Source organism: Podarcis melisellensis, assembly GCF_964234715.1.
Source record: "Podarcis melisellensis genome assembly, chromosome: 5".
In the NCBI taxonomy this organism is placed as follows: domain Eukaryota; kingdom Metazoa; phylum Chordata; class Lepidosauria; order Squamata; family Lacertidae; genus Podarcis; species Podarcis melisellensis.
Genome location: NC_138537.1, coordinates 35,939,166 through 35,962,877, shown reverse-complemented (window position 1 = coordinate 35,962,877; position 23,712 = coordinate 35,939,166). Strand labels below are relative to the sequence as shown.

General features: G+C 41.0%; 1 protein-coding gene across 3 annotated transcripts in view; it reads left to right on the top strand.

The window, feature by feature from the left end:
- The first annotated feature begins 1,373 nt into the window (after window positions 1-1,373).
- The window catches only part of UBXN7 (UBX domain protein 7), a 28,316-nt gene continuing 5,977 nt past the window's right edge, over window positions 1,374-23,712 (top strand). The window contains exons 1-8 of one of the 3 annotated variants that reach the window (XM_081910480.1): window positions 1,376-1,646; window positions 7,375-7,522; window positions 9,648-9,715; window positions 12,430-12,495; window positions 16,401-16,513; window positions 21,188-21,334; window positions 21,494-21,584; window positions 22,164-22,291. In XM_081910480.1, coding sequence (XP_081766606.1) covers window positions 1,574-1,646; window positions 7,375-7,522; window positions 9,648-9,715; window positions 12,430-12,495; window positions 16,401-16,513; window positions 21,188-21,334; window positions 21,494-21,584; window positions 22,164-22,291 — 834 coding nt within the window. In that variant the 5' untranslated portion in view covers window positions 1,376-1,573. Of the gene's footprint in view, window positions 1,715-7,374; window positions 7,523-9,647; window positions 9,716-12,429; window positions 12,496-16,400; window positions 16,514-21,187; window positions 21,335-21,493; window positions 21,585-22,163; window positions 22,292-23,712 lie in introns of all 3 variants that reach the window. The other 2 variants (XM_081910482.1, XM_081910481.1) reach the window with 2 other exon arrangements.

Here is a 23,712-nt window from a genome sequence, read left to right as displayed (position 1 = left end):
CCCCACTCCCATAAATAGATTTTAAAAGGCCTAGTTACTGAGAAATGTTTTCGCCTGGCATCAGAAGATAAGTAATGAAGGTACCAGGTGAGCCTCTGGCGGGAGAACATTCCACAAGTGAGGAACTACAAAGAAAAGGCCTGTTCTTGCATTGCCTCTGAAGAAAGGCCTCCACTGATGATCACAGGGTCCAGGCCAGTGAATATGCGGGGGGGGGGAGGAGGAGTATTTTAAGTATTTTTAGGTAAGGTAAAGGACCCCTGGACAGTTAAGTCTAGTCAAAGGCGACTATGGGGTGTGGCACTCATCTCACTTTTCAGGCCGAGGGAGCCAGCATTTGTCCACAGAAGCTTTCCGGGTCACGTGGCCAGCATGACTAAACTACTGGCACATGAGAGGACTGTGATGGAGTGCATGGAAATGCCGTTTACCTTCCTGCCTCAGTAGTACCTATTTATCTACAGTCATACCTCGGGTTGAATATGCTTCATGTTGAGCGTGTTTGAGTTGCGCTCCGTGGCAACCCGGAAGTAACAGTGCGTTACTTTCGGGTTTCGTCGCATGCGCAGACGCTCAAAATGACGTCACACGCAGAAGCGGAAAAGTGACGTGCGCGTGCCCAGATGTGCCATCGCTAGTTACGTTTGCTTCTGGATGCGAACGGGGCTCCGGAACAGATCCCGTTCGCATCCCGAGGTACCACTGTACTTGCACTTTAGATGCTCAAACTGTCTTGCCCCAGTGAGCAACCTGGCTGCTGTATTCTGCATCAGTTGTACTGAATTAACCCTGCATGGAAGCACCATGCAGCAGTGCTTCCAATATCTACCTCAGGGAACATGGCATGGGCATAGCGAGGATTTTGTTGAGTGGGGGGGAAGAACCTCAGCTAGCTATGTGTTTTTATTGATGGGGGGGCAGCTGCCCCCTCCCTGCCTCCCTTGGCTACGCCCATGCTAGGGAAGCAGGACTTCGCCACTACACCTGACAGTATTATTATTATTAATAATAATATATTTTAATATAATAATTTAATTTAATAATATATTTTTAGGCAAGGTAAAGGTCTAGGGCGGTATGTTATTATTAATAATAATAATAACAATAATAATAACATACCGCCCTAGACCTTTACCTTACCTAAAAATATATGTATTCCTTGTGTGAATAATGACACAACCCAGAAATGGCAACAGGCGTGAGCTGCCATGAAGCGCCTTCTTCCTCCCCCGAGTCCTGCGGGAGAATTGCGATGCCACTTCCTCGGTTTCCACTTTATCTCCCAGTGGCTTCCGCCGGCCGCGAGTTTAGGGGGAAATTCAATCCGCCGGCCGCTAGAGGGCGTCGATCAGCGACTGGGATGCTATCTGTTGGGGGCGGACGGCAGGAGCGCGAGCACCGGCACACAGAACCCCTCTTCCTCTTCCCTGTGTCTCACAGCGTCGCGCTCCCAATAAAGCTTGACTGTTGAAGTTGAAAGCAAGCAAGGGGAGACTGGGCTGCGGTGGTTCTGCGCCTGCGCACTGCAGCCGGCAGGTGGCGGGTGTTGTTGTTCGGCGGTAGAGGCGGCAAGATGGCGGCGCCCGGGGGCTCCGCTGCCGCCTCAGCGTTGAAGGGGTTAATCCAGCAATTCACCGCCATCACGGGTGAGGCGCGCGAAAACCCGGAATAAGCTTAAGCGAGGGCTGGAGCCGTTTCTGCTATGGGGCGGGATGTAAGGCTGGGGGAAGAGGGGTTTTGCTTGGGGTCGGGGGAGGAGAGGAGAGGAGGGCGACGTCTGTGACGGAGTTGGCGGCAGGCAGAGAGGGGAGAGAGACCCAGAGGGAGCGGGCGGGGGGAGCGGGGAGGGGGTGGCGGTTCTCCTGTGGAAAACGGGATTGTGTGGAGGGAGTCGAAATAGGGGCCCGGGGCTGTGCTTTGCCTCGGGTAAGGGCAAGTACGAGGTGCAGCGGGGAGTTGAGGGGGAATTTCCTTTGTGGAGGAAGGTAGGGGGGGCATAAGATGGGGTCGAGTATGCATTTCCCAGAGAGCGAAAAGGAGAGCGCTCGAGCGGGCCGCAGTGTCACATCCTCCAGAAGGAGTTGGGAGTTGAGGCTTGATCGTTGCCTTGGGGGGGGGGGGGTGGAGGGAAGAACGAGACCTGACGCTTAGAAATGCCCGTCCCGTTTCATTTCCTGAGATAAAAGCTCCTCTCCCGACCTCTCTTCTTTTTTGGCTTTCTGTGCTGCTGGGTAGTAATGCTCTACTGCATTACACAAGTAATGCAGTAGAGCAAAAATCCATTTTTAATAGGCTGATAATGAGATAAGGAAGGGTATACGTACTCCCTACAGTTGTGAGAGGAAGAATATCCCACAGAAGTATTCATTCTTATCAGATACTTACGAAACAGAATTTCTACAGGACTTTATACCTGGGTATTTGAGAAAATTTGTAACTGCATGAATTAGGCAACACACATAATAAAGACAACAAAATACAGTTCTACTAATGTAACATGGACATTATTTCAATGGATTATTGAACATGGACATTATTTCAATGGATATTTCAGGGAATGGGGGGAGGCAGCTAGTGGTAACACATTGTTTCTAAGGGTAGTGACGGTCTTGTGGCAAGGCATTTCATAGATTAATTGTGAACTGTTTAAATAAGTCCGTCTTCTGTCCTGAACTTACTGCCTGTCAGTTTTTTTAATGATCTTGAATACTAATCTTGAAAGAGTAGAACGTCTGATAATACTGTCTATATATTGTTCATAATTTTACAAATTTCTCTTAGGCCACCACTTAGCAGTCTTCTCCAACCTTCTTCCAGCCTTTTCCTGAGATGAAGTTATCCCCCCTCTATGTTTTCTAGGACTCACTGACAAATTAAGGCTGCAATTCTACATGCACTTATTTCTGAGTAGATATACATAAAATTGCCCTGTAAACTTTGTTAGATTACATGAACAGTTTAAACTGGTGCTGCAAGAGGCAGATCTTTGTTTTTTGTTTTCATAATCTGTTGCACCAAGTTAAATCACCTTGCTTTAATTGGTCTGTGCTACTGAATCCTTAACGTCAAAGTAACTTTACCCTAGGGAAGCTAATGTACCTTTGAAATGTGGTGTTAGAACTCCTAAGTGACCATAATAGTATTCAGTATTCCCTTTATCCTAGCAAGGTATTGTTTGTTAGGAAGGTTTTTTTTTACTGGGTAGAGTCTACTGATGTAATTGGAACTTTCTGTTTGCCTCCTTTGTGGGCGTGGGGAACTATTATCTCTAAAAGTGTGTTGAATAACAAAGATACAATTGACTACTTTTTCTAACTTCTTTTATTGTAAGTTCAGATTTACTGTGGGACAAAAAATTACAATATTACTATACTGTATAGTTGTAAATCATTCTGGTGTTATTACTTGCTGCTGTGTTAATTCTGTAGTGGATACAACAGGCCTACATCAAGTATTGTGGCTGAGAATAATTTTACTAAATTCCACATCTTAAAACATATTATAATTAAGTAAAGAGAGGAAAACGGAATCATACTGCCTTTTTAGAAAAAGGAAAAGGTCAAGTTCACTATTTAAATTCCTTTCAATGTAAGAAAGTGCATATCATCTATTAAAAGGAGACAAATGTATCTTAGTATATACCAAGAAAATATTTATCGCCTTTTATCAGTCTGTCAGGGAAAATGTTCCTTGGGAAGCGTTCTTAATTGGGATGCATAATCCTGTTCATCAACTTTCTCATGTCTATTAAGATAATAAAAGTACACAAAAATAGTTTTATTTGTTTAAGGGTTAATGATGAATTTTTAATTAGATGAATTTGACCATATTTAAATGAGTGCTCATCATACATGATCCAAAGCACAGAGGTGTAAAATGGAAGACTGTTTAGATACAGATATAAATTGTTTTATATCTGTTTTCAACTGATGTATGAGCTGAAAATAAGTTTTGCAGCTGCAACCTCAATATGTATGTTAATGCTATGCTGAAGTTCTAGATAGTACAAACTAGAGAGTGTGGCAGGAATCTTAAGCTCTTTTACTTTGAAGCATATCCTCTTAAATCAAGAGAACTTATTTTTTGGGAAGGCGTACTAGGTTTGGTTTAACTGTTTATAGCTCATGGAAAGAGGAGAGATGGTGCACTGAGCTGAATGATCCCCTATACTTGTGGGGTATTTTAATATAGCTAGGAGTCCTTCTCGCCCCAGCAAAAAGGCACCTTATCTATGGGTGGTGCCATATTCACTTATTCCTTTAATTTCTGCCTGGACTACATGGGAGTGAAGCAGAACTGACCACTCCAGTTACTTCTGATTCTTCTGCCTTGTTTAATGATGATCTACCCCACTGGATCATCACCTTGTCATGATGAGTGGGCTTGCACATTCCTATGACCCTTGTGAGTGAAGCTGTTGGGAGTCTTGTACTCCCAGCAGGGTCACCCAAGGTGGTAAGGTCAAAAGGGAGGAACTAGACAAAGAATGATCCTAGAAGTCCTCAACGACAGAACAGGCAGAAGATAACAAGCAGTATGTTACAACGGCTGTGAAGGCAGATGAAGGCTGCAGCAGATACAAATTTACCGGTCCTCGTGATACTCATGCCATCAGAATAGAGCATTACTGTGAAGATACTGTGTTGGTCAGCGTGCACTGATCTACACACATAAAACAAATTATGCACAGGCATCATCCAAAAACCGATCCCAAACCCCAAAAAAGGCCCATGGCGATTGGCAAATGGTAATGGGGGCAGGACCATGAAATCTGGAAGCCACTAGTCATGAACTGGCAGATGGGCAGTAGATGCAGATTCATTCATTCTGCCTCAAGGAATGAGGCAGTTGAGTAGCTCGGCAGCTGTATCCACAACATAGCAGTCCTATTTAGGATCCACTCTGCTCACCCCAAAAAGGGGGAGGTCTAGAAAAGGTGCTGTAAGCATTGTCTGCCTCCCCAGTGGTCATAAAAGACAATTGAATTTTGGAACATGGAATATACAGACTTCGTTAGACAGCACAGGTAATGAGCATCCCAAACGCAGGACTGCCACCGTTGCAAGAGAATTCTTTGATATTTCTGCACTTCAAGAAACTTGAAGATCAGATGCCGATGAAGACATTAAAGAAAATTTTCATTCTCTGCTGGATGCCATCCTATCAGAGACCTTTAAGGAGGATAAAATTATCCTCCTGGGTGATTTTAATGCAAGAGTTGGGTGAGATTTTGATCTTTGGCCTAGGACTATTGGGAAGAAGGAACTGGCAACAGCAACCAGAATAGAATCTTACTTTTGACTATATGTGCAGTGCACAACCTTGTTATTACCAACACACTCTTGCAACAAAATAAATAAATTTAAAATGCCATGGAGGCATCCTCGGTCGAACCACTGGCACCTCTTAGACTATGTAATCGTCTAAAGATCGCCACAATGTGCTCCTTACCAGAGCTATGACGAGTGCCGACGACTGCTGGACAGATCACTGATTAATACATTCCATGATGGCTATCAAGATTGTACCTCAATGCTGGCTTCACGGAAGGAAACCAAGGCACAAAATGAACACTCAAGACCTTCAAGCTCCTATTAAAGTGGGATTGCTTCCAATCTTAAGAACCAGCTTCTTTCGGAGTTCCCTGATAACATCTAGGAACACTGGACTAAAAACATCCATTATTGCAGTCTGTGAACAAACTATTGGATACCAAACCAAGAAACACCAGGACTGGTTTGATGAGAATGAAAGTGAGATTGAACACATTATTGACAAAAAGAAAAGCCTTTCAGATCTGGCAAAGAGATAGAAACTGTGCAACTAAGAAAAAACCCTATGCCAACACTAAGCCTGAGGTTCAAAGAAGAACCAGAGAGAACTAAAGAACACCTGGTGGATAAAAAAGTTCAAGAGATCCAGCACTTAGCCGACATTCATGATGCACAGAGCTGCTTTAAAGCCACAAAGATACCGTATTTTTCGCCCCATAGGGCGCACCTAGTTTTTTGGGGGGAATAAAGGGGAAAAAATATTTCACACCCCCCAGGAGCTTCCCCCGATCCAAGGCTTGCGGAGAGCAGCCCGGGGCGCGCTCCACTGCACTCCCTGGGTTTCAGGCTGCAGGCTGCTGTCTGCAAGCCTTGGAAGCCTGACAGGAACTTCCGCGGGCTCCCCAGGCTTGTGGATAGCTTCCTGAAGCCTGGAGAGCAAGAGGGGTTGGTTCGCACCGACCCCTCTCGCTCTCCAGGCTTCAGCGAAAGCCTGCATTCGCCCCATAGGACGCACACACATTTCCCCTTCATTTTTGGAGGGGGAAAAGTGTGTCCTATAGGGCGAAAAATACGGTACTCTGTGGGCCAATAAATCATGGTGTATGCTCCCTATGCTCAACAGACGGTACCACACTTTTAAAAGATAAAGCTATTGCATTGCGCTGAAAAGAACATTACCAGCATCTCCTTAACAGCAACTTCCCTGTAGCTGCTGAGGCCCTCTCACAAATTCTGCAAAAACAAATTAGAGATGAGCTTGCATTATCTCCAAATCTGGGAGAGTTGTGTACAGCTATTAACCAAATGAAAAACAACAAAGCCAGCAGACCTGATGGGATACCTGGTGAAGTCTTCAAAGTGGGCGGAATTGAACTTACACAACAATTTCACAAGCTCATCGAAAAAATCTGGGGGAGAGAGGAGATCCCAGTAGACATTACGGATGCCAAAATTATCAACCTTTTTTAAAAAGGTGATAAAACGGATTGCAGAAACTATCAAGGCATGTCTTTATTAGCTGCGGACGGCAAAATTGTTGCAAGGATCTTAGCAAACCAACTCCTAACTATATCCGAGGCTACTCTTCCTGAATCCCAAAATGGTTTTCAACCTTCGGTGGTCATGATTTTCACTGCTCAAAAGCTTCAAGAAAAATGCAGAGAGCAAAACCAACCCCTGTATATGATGTTTATTGACCTGACTAAGGTCTTCGACACTGTAAATTGTAATGCCCTGTGAACTGTCTTACTGAAAATTGGCTGCTCATATAAATTTGTGAACAGCGTATGCTGTTTTTTGTTGTAAGCTACCCTGTGATCTTCGGATGAAGGGTGGTATATAATTTTAATAAGTATTAATAACTTATTAACTTAATAACTAACCATGATACAAAAGAGGGAAAGGTAATCTATATCTGTCTCATTCATTTGTGTAGGCTGCTGTTTCAGTTGGGTATTTCAAAGAGCATAACATGCAAAGCAAATGTATTATGAAATGTCATTATATTTAAGAAACAAAAAAGCTTACCTTTCTGATCTCATGTATTGTCCAATTTCTTTTTAAGATCTGAGCACTAATGTTGTTTTTCCTTGTATCACAGGTGCCACTGAAAGTGCAGGCAAGCATATGCTTGAAGCATGCAACAATAATCTGGAAATGGCTGTCACTATGTTCCTTGATGGTGGAGGGATAGCAGAGGAGCCCAGCACTAGTTCTGCAAGTGTATCAAACCTTCGACCACATGCAGAGTATGTAACTTTGTGAATATCCATAGGATGCATAATTTGCTTTAAAATATGGAAATGGCAGATATCAACATGTTTTTCTGTAGATGTTCTTAGTTTCAGTTACTAAACTCCTTGCATCTTACTGTTGTTCTAGAAACCTAACAGTTTAGTTCAGGTTGCAATTTGCACATGTCAGAAGTGGCAAGGCAGATGTGCAGGCAGGATACAGTTCATACAGTGCTATATTTAGCACTAACTTTAATCATTCCTCTCCCCCTCTCCACTTGTAGACAGGCTACATCTGTTTACAGTATTATTCTTACATTTTAAAGTTGTTTCAGTTGAACATACTGTTTGTTGCCTAAATCTGTTTTATAGGGGGGCTCGTAATACATTTATTTATACGTAACACTTGAAGTTTATGTTTTTAGGACGCAGCTTATGTTTATGATTGCAAGTTGTTTTACATTGTTTTAAATATTGTGTTTTAATTCTGTAATCTGCCCTAGGACCTTAGGAGGAAGGGCAGGAAATGAATGAATGAATGAATGAATGAATGAATGTTGTATCCAACTAAGAGTAGACTCATTGGAATTAATGGACCTAACTTAGTCACATCTATTATTTTCATAAGTCTACTCTAATCTTAGGGACGCTGGTGGCGCTGTGGTCTAAACCACAGAGCCTAGGGCTTGCTGATCAGAAGGTTGGCGGTTTGAATCCCCCCCACAGGGTGAGCTCCCATTGTTTTGTCCCTGCTCCTGCCAACCTAGCAGTTCGAAAGCACGTCAAAGTGCAAGTAGATAAATAGGTACCACTCCGGCGGGAAGGTAAACGGCATTTCCGTGCACTGCTCTGGTTTGTCAGAAGCGGCTTAGTCATGCTGGCCACATGACCTGGAAGCGGGCAAACGCTGGCTCCCTTGGCCAGTAAAGCAAGATGAGCGCCGCAACCCCACAGTCATTCGCAAGTGGACATAACGGTCACAGGTCCCTTTACCTTTACCTTTTACTCTAATGTTAGATGCAGTCCTAAATAAATAAATTGAGGTGCAATTTTGGCATTATATGGAAAGAAGGGAAAAGTTGATTTTATTTTTAAAATAAATCTTGCATGTGGACAGAGGCAGCCAGCACAAATTAGAAAAATATTTCATGTATTATTCATACTCCCAAACAAAAATGTGGGTTTAGAAATAGGGACTGGGTCCAGCAAGACCTTTGCAATTACAGGTGTCCCCCAACCTGTGCATGATTGACTAACACATGAACGCATGTGTTTGTGGCGCTGGGACATAAATAGATTCAAACCAGGAAATGGTGGGAGATTGCTGTAGAGTCCTCATGGCTTGCAAGGAGATCCTCCCCAGAACCCAAAGAGGACTTCAGTGAGGGTGGAGGAAGTCCCAAACAGACTGGAGGCGTAGTGGGGCTTTGCTTAGGTTGCTCATCCCCCCCCCCCCCCACTTAACAGCTGACACGTGGTAACACAGCAGCTTCTGTCCTACACATTCTCCAGCCAGCCACAGAGCTTCAACTCCAGTTGAAGAGAGAGTTGTGTGGGAAGAAAGCAGGAGAACAGGGGGAAATTGTGTTTAGAGGCTTTTTAGAGGGTGCTCCCCACTTGGGCGTATTTTGCTTATGCACGTGGGGCTCCAGACCCTCTGCCTATGTCGGGAACACCTGTGCATGCACCTACACTTTCCCTATATATGTGATTATATGTGCAACTTCCTTATATTCCTCATATTATTACCCTCCTCCCCCACTACCGTTTTGTACAACTCTGAGCATATTGTGCTGTCATCCCCATTTAACAAGACATGTTAGCAGCTCCTTAGATATGGGAGCTAAAGATTCCCATATCTATAGGTTAAACAGAAGAGGTGGCTCTCACAAAAATGTGTTAACTGTCAATCCCTTTTTATATATACTAAAGAGCATCTTTACTTTGATACCTACCAGGAATATCTCCATTCCAATAATACACTTTCAAACCTTGTACTGTTCAGCATAGTTAGCACCTATGCTGTTCTGCCTCCACTGCGTTGTAGACCCCAAGTATTGGTTTAACTATAGTCCTATTTGGGGCATGTAGTATAGCTCTTGCTGTCATATTCAAAAACCTATGTTTCTAATCCTTCTAGAGATGAAGTAAGAGCACCTATTCCTCAAAAACAGGAAATTCTGGTAGAACCTGAGCCTTTATTTGGTGGTAAGTGAGCTTCATTTTAATGTTTACCCTTCCAAATATTGTAGTAAGGAAGGAAGAACTCTGCCAAACTGCCTTTTGTCTAGGTTGCTCGTATCCATTGCTCTCTCTATAGTTATAGCATGTGCTCTTGCAGTACTGAAGTATTTATACAAAAGTCATATTCCCACTACTGTCAACTAAGCCTACATAATTGGTACTCCTGGGAATGATATTTCAAATACTCATTGTTGCTGCTATTCTCGTTTTCTAGATAGGGAACGGTGCCAAAATGTCAATGCTAGCTGCTAAGTAAATTTCTAGCAAAATTTTTGCAATAAAATATTATAGTAAAATATCCATAATAAAATACTCTGTCTGAAGGGCTGCAAATAAATAGTAATTTATGGTGTTAACATGTGTTCATAAGAAATTGCAGCTATGGAATGTGTACCGTTGAGTATTTTGCAGCTGAGAGTTTTTAGAAACCGAAATCCAAGATTTCCGTGATAGCTTCCACTAAATATAGTTTCCAAAATTATGTACTGATAGATTTCCATTATATTAACAAGTTAATGGGGAACCAATTAACTATTCCGCTAGATTTTAAGAATACAGCTAACAGTAAATGCTGCCTGCCTCTTTAAGGAAAGGCTGCTACTTTGGGATATAATGAGAAATGCATTTTCTAGAGGTCAGTTGGGTTTGATGACTGGAAGCCATGTGATAATTATAAGTTACACACTGAAAAGTATCTTTGCAGTAATAAGTCAACATAAGATCTGGTGAGAAGCCCTTGAAGTTACATGAAGCTGCTTACTCAACTGTAGGAAATCAGCAGACTTGGGGGCGGTAGCTAACATTTGACATAAGATTCATCACATAAGATATTACATAAGATGCACCTCAGTTTTACAGGTGAAGTGCCATGAATAAATTTGCTGCAGTAATGTACTGAATACATGTTAGAACAGTAGCCATGTTAGCCTGCTGCAAATAACAGCAAATGGGTTCTACTACGCAAAGCCTAAGTCATAATAAATGTGTATTTAAGGTGCCCCAATAAATGTATATTTAAGGTGTCTTTGCTATAAAGCATCTAAAGTAGCAGAATGAAGTACAACCGTTAGAACATAGACATTCACTGCATGCTTACAATCTGGTTAATGTATTCTGTTCACTTGACTGGGATAGCCAATATTGTTAAAAATAAATTTATTTTTTTAAAAAAATAATTTATGAAACAAGATAGGTCAAGGGTCACCCACATGGTGCACCATGGGCACACATACCAGCAGAAACCTTCTCATGCATTTACAGCATTTCCTCACTCCACTGAAATTAGATTTTTAAAAAGCATTATATTATAGGCAGTGTTACAGGTCCATGACGTGTTGTGTGTTTGTTTGTGTGTGTGTGTGTTTGGTGCCATTACTCCAGTTTGGAAATGTGTCCACAGGCCCCCCAAAATTGGCCACGCTTTGCTTTGCAGATTGAATTGTTATTAGAACTAATCTCACTATCCCTAAAGCTGTCGTCTGCCATTTTTGACACAATTTTTGGGTGCAAAAAGAGTGCGGCAAATGCTTTCATTGGCTTACCAGCTATGCTATGCATTATAATCTACTACAAAAGGTGTCATGTTTCAAGCATAGCCTAATTCCTGATTCAATCCACTTTGAGAAATTGCCTTATCAAATAGCATGTGCTTAAACAAATAGGACAAAACCATGCTTTTACCTTTTTCTGGGAATTGTTCCTCCATTAAGTATAGTGAGATCAGGTCAAGCAGCATATGCTGCATCTTGCCATTATCAGAAGTGCAGTTGGGGGTTACATGGGTAGCACCCAGTTAGTGCTAGCACCCAGATAGTGTTCCACAATCTACCCTACAGCAGGGGAAGAGGACACTCAGGCCCAGAGGCTGAGAGCTGCTCTCTATGGCTCTCTAGCTGACCCCTGGAATTCTCCCTAGGCTACAACCCTTCCACAAGCCATAGTCTCCACTTGACCTGCTCCATATCAACCATGAGTGCTTTTGCTTGGCCTTAATATGTCTTTGAAGTAGATATTGTCTCTTTCTTGTTTGGATGAAGAGGAATATTTGTAGAAACCTCTGACTTTAGTCTACTGTACATATTAAAAGTCCTATCTGTTGCTCCGTTCAGTTTGCCTCTGCCTCCAATACTGGTATGCAGCCCCTGAAAGGTTGCCAACGTAAGAATGCAACTCTTGGATAGAAAAGGGTTCCCCATCCCTGTCCTAGAGCTTCGTGTTGGAGTTTTCACCAAGCTGGGGAAACTTTATTTTGCTGTACCACTTGCTTTGGATGAGGGTTTTTTTACCGCCTGGGTCTTTGCTGCTGGTTTCTATTGCTATGTTTCATTTTGCTGATATATTTCGCTGTTCCAGGTGTTATTATTTCTATGATACTTTGTTGCATATTTTTGTATTTTAGTTGTTTTTATGTGTTACAAAGGCCTTCAGGCAGAAAAGCAGCCTATAAATTTAAAATAATTTAACATCTACAAGTACCCTGATAACCAGGAACATGGACATCATGTCCTGATGGGCACATGTGTGTAACATATTAACATAATGCATTATTGGTATTCTCAAATCACCTGGTCACTATGAGTTCAAATCTGTCTTGAAGCTTCAGCCTTTTCTACCACAAATCAGTTCCATTGAGAGGTTTCTTATGACTAATATGAGTTTTAAATTCTGTTCTTGATAAGCTCCAAAAAGACGCAGACCTGCTCGTTCAATATTTGATGGTTTTCGGGATTTCCAGACAGAAACAAGTAGGTATCTGTGAATCATTGTCTTCACATGCCATTTTCTTTGTTTATTGGCTTTATAGAGGTTAACAATGTGGATCCCTTAGACCTTGTACTATGGGCCACATTGTGTACCCCACCCAGGAGCTGCATACTGATATACACAAAAACAACCTGAAATCCCACTAAGGGCTGTTCATGTAGCCATATATGTATAATATAGCCACATATGCATTACAAACATGAGGTCTGTAATTTTTAGGTAAAAAGGCATCAGGGCAGGAAGGTCAAAAACAGTCTATGGAAGCCAGCCAAGTTGTTCACTTTTTGGCTGCAGTTAAATATGGTGTAGTTAGATTGAGATTTTTATTTCTTTATTAATTTATAATACAGACATAAAAGATCATTTACAGCGGAAACAAAGAAGAAAAAGGAAAGGAAAAAGAGTCAAGATAAAGAGAGAAAAGAAAAAACGATACAAAAAGAAACTGCATCTTCTCAAATAACAATCAAATAAATTTTTTGGATGTAAAGTTAAATTGAGATTTGAGACCAAATTAATGGCAGCAGCATGGTTTCTTTTGCAGCATGGTTTATTAAATCCAGAGTCTACATTTCATTTTGCCAGTGGCAACAACGTCCCCACTCCCAAAATTACCTGTCCCCTAAGCTGTCCTAAGAATTGCCATGGAGGTCTCTGTATCTTTTTTGGGTGGGCTCTTGCTGCTTCATGTTGCTTATGCAAAAACCCTATACAAAGTGAAATACGACCCAGCCCTTGTATATTTTTCTACTAGAAATAAATAAAACCATTCCTGTTTTTAAAAATATTTTGTCATATCAAAGCTTGTGTTAATGGTTGTGGAGTGTTTGCATAAATAAAAGAAAGGGGAAATTGCTGGCCAAAAGTTTGGAATTAAACTTTTGGCCAGCAATTGGCCAATTCCTTATTCAACAAAATACTGAATAAATAGCCAATATAATTTACATCACATCTCTGTCACTGAGAAACTCCCCTTTGTGACGCATCATCATTCTCTGAGGCAAAAAGTTGTTTTGGGGCAAAGGGCATTAATGAGCAATGACCTCGATCTATAGTTATTAGGCAACCCCAAATGGCATTAGACCACCCCAAATGACACATCCACACCACCAGGGAAATGAATGTTCCCTAGGACATGCCATAGAGTTGATTCTGGCTCACTGCTTTTTGTGCAAGGCAGTGTCAACTATAGCAACTTCACAAGAAACATTGCGATTTCACATGTTAAGTGAAATGCTTATTTACCGTATTTTTCACCCCATAGGACACACTTTTTCCCCTCCAAAAATGAAGGGGAAATGTGTGTACGTCCTATGCGGTGAATGCAGGCTTTCGCTGAAGCCTGGAGAGGCATTGGTGTGCACCGACCCCTCTCGCTCTCCAGGCTTCAGGAAGCTATCCGCAAGCCTTGCAAGCCCGGTGGGAGTTCCCGCGGGCTCACAAGGCTTGCGGGCAGCAGCCTGCAGTCCTCCGGAGGGCACCCCGTGCTTCGGGCAGGTGTGCGCAAGGCTTGGGGCGGCAGCCGTGGCTGGGGGGGGGATATTTTTTTTAAAAAAACCCCGAGGTGCGTCCTATGGGCCGGTGCACCCTATAGGACGAAAAATACGGTAGTTTGTCCTGGGCATGTATGGTCTTGCTTGTTCATTTTCAAATTAGTCATCATAATTGTCTTCCATCTCTTCCTCAGATAGATGTTCACCACCCCCTTTCTTGTTCTTGTTACCACAGTTGAGGAGTTCACACATATTAATGTACATGAGACCATTTTTCATGCACACACATCTTGGTACTCATACAATTAAAACTCATTCACCCTTATTCAGCAGATGTACCAATTAAACATTTTTGATGGTGTCTCATGTACTAGTTCAAGTATTTAAGCTTCAATTAGTTTTGAGTATTGCTCAGAGTTCCACACTACAGCTATCAGGATTCTATCAATTCAGGTCTTTGTTGCATTAGTCTACTTAGAAGTAAACTTTTCAGTTAATTGGTTGTTGTTTTTTTAAAAAATGTCCTATATATTCATGACTCTTGATCAGCTGTGACAGGTGCAGCCCTCATTTTAACATCAAAAATGTTTTTCCTTATCCCTCAAAAATGCTTTTATCATACTTTTCAATAAGGAAATGTTAATTAAAACAAGGTGTCAATGATCTCTAGGTGTGTGGGTTTAGTTCTTTAGAGTATGTAAATAAAATTGCCTATGACATGTGAAGTCTGGAAAGTGACACTCAGGGTTGGTTGGTTTACATCCCAACCTGCTATATTCAAGGTAGGTAACATACTTAAGCTTAATATGAGATTTAACAGGGTAATGTCTTAACGAGGCTTCATAGTCACAAATGTATTTGCATCTATGTAACTATTCGCTTTAGATTGCCAGATTCTATCAAGTCTTCTGTTGTTTATTATTCTGACTGATTTTGCTATTTGTGTTTCTCCAGATTATCTATTAAAATATTACATCTTAAAATGGAAATAGCCTTTAGTGTTGCCAAAGTAGGCTAAATATTAGAGCTTACTGTCCCTTCTCAATTTAAACAGTAAGCCCGCAACTTGTGCACACTCAGCCTTATGTGTGGGACAAAAAACCCCCAAAACAAAACAATAGAAAGGGGGCACACTTCTAGGAGAAACTACTTTGGCAGTCCCCCCATCAATGAACCCAGTGAGGTTTGACTATACTGTACACAATTTTGGCTTTAGGCACATGTCCATAGTCTAGGAGTACTTCTGGATTCCAGTCTGTCACTGGAGTTTCAAGAGACCTCTATGGCTAGGGTTGCTTATGCCCTGTTTAGTCTTGTTCACCAGCTTTGACTGTTCGTCCTGGACTGGGATAGCATGGCCATTATACTCTATGCTCCAGTGATCTTCTGTCTGGACTACTGCCATTCATTCTGTGTTGGGCTGCAGCTAGTACAGAATTTGGCTGCAGATTGGTCAGTGGGCTGCCCAATGGCACCATGTGTTCACCAGTCCTGAAAGCACTGTGCCAGCTACCACTGAGCTACTGGGCCCAATTCAAGGTGTTAGTACTAGTATACAAAGCCCTAAATACTGTAGCTTGGGACCCAGGTACCTAAAACATCACTATTTCCCAATATCAGCTCAAGTTTTACAATCAGCCTTACCTTTTGGTAAGTGCATAAGAGGACTTCTTGGTAGCAAATTGTGTTTATTTTGATCAGTTGAAATGGGTTGATGTGCATATAATCCCACGTCCATGTGTGTTGGCAATTATATAAACTTATTTTGGAAAGAAATCACCCTTAACACTTCTCATGTAGAATTTTCAGTTAAGCTTTTAAAATATAACCATGCTGCTCTCAACACTAAGGTGAGGAAAATTAAAAAGAGCATTTTTACCAGTAGACGAAGAGCTATATTTCAGTAATGGTTAAGCTGTGATTCTATATAGACACTTATATGGGAGTAAGTCTCATTGAGGCCAGTGAGGCATGTTTTTCAGTACAAATGTATAATATTGCACTGCGAGACTTAAGCTTAAAAAGATATAGTGGGCTATTGAGAGAGAGTACCTAGCAGAAAAAAAATATTTTAGGATAATAAAAAGATGCTTCAGACTAAGAGTAATGATAGTCATGTTGGCTCCTAGGAAAAATTCAAAAGTCCAAATAAGGGCCAACCAATATGTCATAAAATGGTCTGCAAGCTTTCAAATTCCCCAAAACTCTGTTAAGATGTGACTTCTATACTTTCTTACTCCCCCCTTGTTTTTTTCTTCTCCCTTTCTGATTTCATATTTTAAAACAAGCTTTCTGCTTGTTTAACAAATGTTTTGTTTATAGTTGTCAAAAGCAGTTTAGCATGTTGGAGTAAAAATGTTGTTCACCTATTTTTCTTCTTCTGGGCTCTGCAGTTCGGCAGGAACAAGAGTTGCGGAATGGAGGAGCAATAGACAAGAAACTCACCACCCTTGCAGATCTCTTCAGGCCTCCAATTGATTTGATGCATAAAGGAAGTTTTGAAACGGTAGGTTGCTGAGATTTGGTATAGTTTCTCTGTGGTAGCCTGGGCCTAGCTGCATGTGAGTATGTGTACATTTGCAGCCTGATAATTTAATATGATGCTTAAAGAATTCACTTAAGCATGATGGCAACGAGTTGTATTTATATAAAAGGCAACTTTTAAGCAATTTGAATTCATTTTTGAAAAAGTACCCTTCTGCGGTTGTGTTCCTCTGCCAACCTCCAAAACCCCCCCCACCCCTTTTCTTAAGATGTGTTGTCCATAATTGAGCAATATGTATATTTGTAACTAATTAGGGGTATAAGTAGATGCCTTATACTGAGTTAGGCCCATTAGTCCATCCAGCTCACTATTGCCTACACTGACTAGCAGTAATTTTTCAGGGTTTCAGACAGGGGACAATTCCTAGGTGTATCTGAAGGTGCCAAGGATTGAACAATGACCTTCTGTATGCAAGATAGATGCTCTGCCACTGTGCTATGGCCCTTCCTAATAGGACTGGAAATACTCTGGCTCAGTTTGTAGTTCCATTTGATGGGAAAATCCTGTTTCTATTCATTGGAAAACTGTGTTGCTCTTTCTCTTTGTCAGGCCTGTCAAATCCTTCTATCGGCCACTTGTTTTGATATATTTGGAGTTTTGTCCAAAGTAGAGGAGGCTTTAAGTATATAATGTCATAAGTTGAATCCTTGATATTTGAGGGGAAAGGTCTCTGTTTGTCTGGGTTAGCGAAGATATTTGCTTGAAATCCTGAAGAACTGCTGTGAACAAGTAGGCAGTAGTGTGCTTGATTGGTAAATTATCTGTCTTGTTTTTAATTAATTTCTTATATCATTGGGTTTTCAGTGGAATTTGCTTACAGGTAAGAATGTTATACCTGTAGCTAAAGAACAAAGTAGGATAACATTAAATAATTGTCATAAAAAACATTTTTTATCACATACTTTACACCCATTAAAGAGGGCTCACAAACCACCTTTCCTGTTTTATATAGCATTAATATGAACTAAACCAAACTGAATGTTAATCAAAGAACTTTAGTTGTAGGGCCTGCAGAGTAGGTCAAGGATGCATGTCTAATGTTCATATCCTTGTTTGCAAGTAGCATTACTGTTGCAGCTTCAGAACTTAAACAACTTCTATATTTTTATGTGTAAATAACATCATACTCACTCTTCTAACCCTTCCATTTCTGCATATCATTGAAACCACTTTCAAAAATCATTTTCTACCAAGATCTGCTGTGCTTTTTGCCCTGACTTTATGCTCCTGAAACAAGGGGTACTGAACAAATTGTGTATAAGCTGCTCTTAGGTTGATAGTGTAGCTGGTTTCAAAGGTTCACATTCTGTCATCCTCTTCCAGTTCCTTCTAATTTGTGGTAGTATTTCTTACTCTCAGTCATGACACCTCTTTCTGCCCTGAGTAAAAATCTGCCTCTAACTTCTGTGTCTTTAATGGAGCCGTTCCTCATAAAACTTCATATACCTGCATCTGATTAATTTTCCTTCAGTTTTTGATCATTGCCTTTTATATTAAAATGTTTTGTGTTCTTACTTGCTGTATAGTTCCTTTAGGCTGAGTCTACTCCCCCCCACCCTGTTTACTATATAATATGATAGAGATTTACAAAGTAAGATTCTAGTGGCTTTCTACTTCAGGGAGACTCTAATTCATATCAACACGTTTTCCAATCAGTTCTTTTTACGTTATGTGCTGGAACCTGCATTGAAAGAACCTTTAGAATCTAAACCTTTTAATGAGTAAAATCATTTTAGGCAAAATAAGATTGAAATGTTTTACTGATTCTAAGCAGTACTGTACTTTTAACAAATCCCCATTCGGCCATGAAGCTCACCAGGTGATCTTTGTCTGGTCACCAACTCTCTGCTTTCAGGGTTGTTTCGAGGATAATATGTGGAGGAGCCATATGTGCCACTTCAACTCTTTGGAGAAGTGGGATAGGAATGTAATAATAAATAATGCACTTTGTTATTTTGTTTATGATAAACATTAGAAGAAGAAACTTGGCATGAGATGCAACGGTCTCATAGTTTTCTTGCTTCATAAGAGGAGCCACATTTTCACAAGAGTTTCCTCTTTTACATAAACGGCTCACACAGCTAGACCACTGGCATGAGTTGGTTTTTCCATGTATTGGAATGGGGAAGAGAGGAAGCAGATGGAAATTCCCAGCACTTTATCACCATTGATACCCAATATGCAGTTACATATGTCTAAACAACTGTGAATGCAGAGGTAGTCTGGTGCATGACTGGTGGTGTCTTGTTGAGCTTGGAGGCCCTTTGTCCATCACAGCTTTAAGAATGTTTATATTCTGTAACATTAATTACTTTGAGTTGCTTTCCTTCTATCTTCTTCCAGATCTAGACAGGGTTGGCAGTATATCAGTTAAAGCAAAAAGAAACCAGTATCTTTTATTGTTTCTCATGTGTGAACATGAGAAACAATAAAAGCTTCAAATCCTTGCTTGGTAGTAAGCTAAAAGGGTAATTCTGAGCCAAGTCAGTACTTCAGACTAATGTTTCTGATAAGATAGTCATGAGGCTATACAGTTTTAAAGCATCCTGTGCACTGCAAAGTGACATAGAAGTGATTGATAAGAGTGCATCTTTTTCTTCATCAGCTTGGTATGTTCTAACTTTCCTTTGCCTTCTCTGTATAGTTAGGAATTTAATCAGCAACGTATTGACTCAAGCTGGGATGCAGTCATTTTTTTCTTGCATTAATGCCCATCTCTCTGAGTTGAGGGGTTTCATACCCTTATAAAATGTAGCTTTATATATAGAGTGAAAACAGAAAACAGGAAATATGTTAAGGTTGTAGTAGTGCGGAGCAAAAAATAGAAATTCAGTTTTTAAAATTCAATTATTAAATTCATTTATTAAAGTCAAGCATCCATGTCCTTTTGTGAATACTTTGAAAATTTTCTACAGCCACTTTGCCTAAATTGGAGCAGATCAGTCTGCTACAGGTTATAGAAGCAAGATACATTACCCTGAATTCATGAATTGGCAAATTCACTAGTTATATACAATGTGAGCACTAAGTTTACACGTTTAAAGAGATTTTTGAGTTTGCACCATGTGAATTTCTAAGATATACAAGCTTTGAAAATTGCTGTGTTATAACAATAAATTATACATACATTTTAATAGCCGTTGGTAGGAGGAGTCCACACTTCACTGTTTAGGTGTAAGCAGTAGTTCTAATCCAAGAATACTATTTCAGATTTCAGTCTTAAACGCCTATTGTCTGCCAACAAAATCTTAAAAACCTAGGGTTGTATTCAGTGGTGTTTGTGTGCAAGTGGAACAAATTCTACTCACACAAAAGGACTTTACTCTCCTCCCTGTATCTTTCTGAAATCTGCTCCAGAGACTTGAGGACACTTCAGACAGATTGAGGGAAGAAGAGGAAGGGTAAGCCCTGCTGTGTGAGTGGAATTTTGGATTATGCGACTTTGGATTCAATCAAATAGTTCGTGTATCAAATGATTTAAATACTTTTCACATAATATAACTAAAAGATTATTTAATATACACTTATTTTTGAGCATTTAGTACCAAATGTTCATTTTATAATATGGTAATTTTTAAATTCCAGGCCTTTTTCATATGTAACACCCTTTTTCTTTGATTGGGAGAAATGGCTTGTTTGTTTGCTGGCCCATGCAAAAGTATTGCAAAGCATAGCTATGAAATGTGATTTGACAGTGTGTCTGCAATCCACAATTTATCCCGTTGATCACTCAGTAGTCAATAGATCAGATACTTCACTTTTACAAAGTGAAATCTTATTTTCCAGAAAGCAAAATCATCAGGAATTGTTTCCTTTTTGTGAAGAATTCAGTTGGTGCAAACCCATGAGTAAAATCTCTTTTAAGGAAGCCCAACCATTTCCCCCCTATTTATTCAGGAAATATGAGCATTCCAAATTTTGATATAGCACTCTTTTTTTCAACAGGTATGGCAATTCAGCGATCAGAATTACATTCTTGATCAAACTCCTACATTAACTTGCAACCAACCAATCAGGCAATGCCAGCTTTGTGACTCAAACCAGTAAGATCTCTTCCTGCAACTTCAAACCCTACCACCTCCCCCACTTTCAGTCTGAATTACTATCAGAAAGTGGCTCTTAGTGCTCCAATAATATTTTTAAAAAATAGCATATACAAACAGAAAACCAGAGGGAATGAATAATGGAACAAGGAACTGCTAGTTTATCAATAATGCCAATCCACCACAATTTTGGCTCTTGAATTGACTTGTCTCTCTTGCGGTCAGATCAATATAACTCGTTTCCTGTTCTTCATTACATAATGTTTTATTCAGGTTCCACTCTTGGGTTTGGATTTCCATACCTCAACACCCGCCCCCCCCCCAGCCCCCAAATGCTTTCTCCCCAAACTTTCTTATGCTTGACATGTTGACATTCAACGGTTTGGGATAATCACCGTGTGATCTTTACTAAGACAAGTTGGCCTGCAGAATTCTCTAACCCTGCACACCGCTTGTCAGGCTGGTTTGCAGATTACCTTTTTGAGTCCTGATTGAAGCCTGCCACAATAAGTAGAAGCCGTCATTGCTGGCATTGTTTCTTGCTAGACCTTCATTTTTGGCTAATGTTCCTACTGTTGTTTCCTGTCTTCAGGCCAAGGAGTGTGGTCAGATGCAGAACAAGTGGCTCATGATTAACATACAGAATGTGCAAGATTTCGCCTGTCAGTGTCTCAACCGTGACGTTTGGAGCAACGAGGCTGTGAAAAACCTTATCAGAGAGCACTTCATTTTCTGGCAGGTGGGAAGGCTGCTTTCCTCAGTGACGAAAAGCTTAGTAAAAGAGCCAATATCTGGGTTACATTTAATTTTTATTTTAGCTATGTTGTGGCTCCAAGTTGGGCTATATTGTGAAATTGCTTCTTCAAGCATTTAAAAGGAAATCTTGGCTATTCCATAGGTGTACCACGACAGTGAGGAAGGACAACGATACATACAATTCTACAAACTAGCAGACTTCCCTTATGTGTCTATCCTGGACCCTAGGACAGGTAAGAGGTGAAACACTTGATTCTATTGCAGCTCTGGGTATTTTATAAATAATACCTAAAAACTTTCCTTTAGAAATGATTGTAAACTGGGAGCTGATTGCTTTGTAATCAAGATTACTGTGTTTCAAGGTATATCTCCATTTAGCTCAAATAAGGGAGGAATTTTGCTTTCTCATTTTTCATGATCTTCCCAGAGGCATCTGACAGCTTTTAGAATGCAGGACCAGAGTATGATCTAGCTGGGTCAGTGTTCACTGTTGCTTTGCCCATATTACTTTTAGGTCCATTAGGTACAGTTGGCTATTTGATATCTGGGGTTAAGAGAAAGATTAGCATTTATTACTTTCCAACCACTGGAATTGATCCTGCTCTTCCCTTTGCAGAATCATTTTGCAAGTATGTTAGGAGTCCTCTTAAAATAACACATATGGGTTAAGATCTCCAGCATATTGCAGTGCAAATGTAAATTCTGTAAAGCCAGTGCTTCTATTTTGTTTCATTCTGTCTGCTACTGTTTCATTCTGTCTGATATTTTGAAACTCCAATTATTGAAGAATTGTTTATTACTATTTTAAATAGGACAGAAGCTGGTTGAGTGGCACCAGCTAGATGTAACTTCTTTTTTGGACCAAGTGACTGGGTTCCTAGGTGAGCATGGACAACTGGATGGACATTCCACTAGCCCTCCCCAGAAGCGTTCTCGTTCTGTGAGTATAATAATTATAATTGTTGTTGAGACCCTCCAGCTCTCCCATTTTTACTGGGACATCCCAGAATTATGGAAGCAGCCCTGGCTTATCAATCAATCAATCAATCAATCAGTTTATTACAGTCATAGACCAGCAGTCAGAGAACAGAATATTAAGTGGATAAAAACAACAACAACAACAAAAACGGATAATTAAAACAGATAAAAGCTAAAAACAAATAAAAACATTCAGTTAAAACAACTGTAAGAGCGTAAGAACTAAAAGACTCACAGTTAAAACAACTGTAAGAGGCTGCAGAGTAGAAGCCTCTGAAATAGAGGACACTCGCAGTATTAGAAACTGATGTGCAAATATGGTTAAAACAGACAATTAAAACAATGTACAACAATAAATTTAGACACACTGTTCAACAATAAACTATCCCAGGGAGTTGACTCAGAGTCACCCATGGAACCGGGTTTGGGGATTTTAATGCCGGACTATTTTGAGTTGGGCAATGGTCTGCGTCTACAGATTTGCGCACAGAATCTGGCGACCATCCAGGTCTTCTTCTGGTCTTTGCCTAACAGCAAAAGGTCAAATTTTTGCTTTTGCGGGAGGTCGGCGAGCCTCGCCAGTAGGGGATCAGTGAACTTACTGCGTGCCTCTTCGTAAAAGGGACATTTAAAGAACAAGTGTTCTGGGCTTCCTATCTTTCCCAATGGACAGGTACAAAGTCTCTGGGCATAGGGGACTTTTCTAAAGGCTCCATCCAGGACCGGCGAGGGAATAGCCACGCTTCTGGCAAGTGTAAAGGCCCTTCTTGCAATTCTAGATACGAGAAAGGAGAGATATGCTGCCGGTGTGGCTATGCATCTCTCGATTTCTCCAATTTTATAGTCGGGGCACCTTGCGCAGTCCTGTTGTCTCTCGGCATCTAATATTCTTTGCCTGACCGTGGCTTTTGCCTGGCCCAAGCCCAGACTCAGAAGGGCTTGAGGGGCAAAACCCAGTTTCTGGAGGGTTTCAGAACTGCAGTCTGCAGCCCTGGCTTATGATTCCATCCCGGGATGTCCCCAGATTTCAGCCAATAGCACAGAAAAAGAGCACAGAACCAAAAGACAGACACACACATGAGGAGGACCGAAGCTTCCTGAAGTATAGTGCCACTTCTGGAAGTACATCACTGCGGTCCTCCTCATGCGTGTGTGGCAGCACACAGTCAGCAGTGGCACACAGATGAGGGGCAGTGCGTGGTGGAGTGCAGTGGCAGGCACTCATACACACAAGCCAGTAAGATGGCATGCAAATGAACAGCGGTGGGATGGTGCAGGAGGGTAGTTAGGTGGGCAAGCGGCGGCAGCAGGTAAGGGGTGCAACCAGGCAAGTGTCTGCAGGGTGATGGGGGATAAGTGTGCAAGCGGTGGAAGTCCCAATTT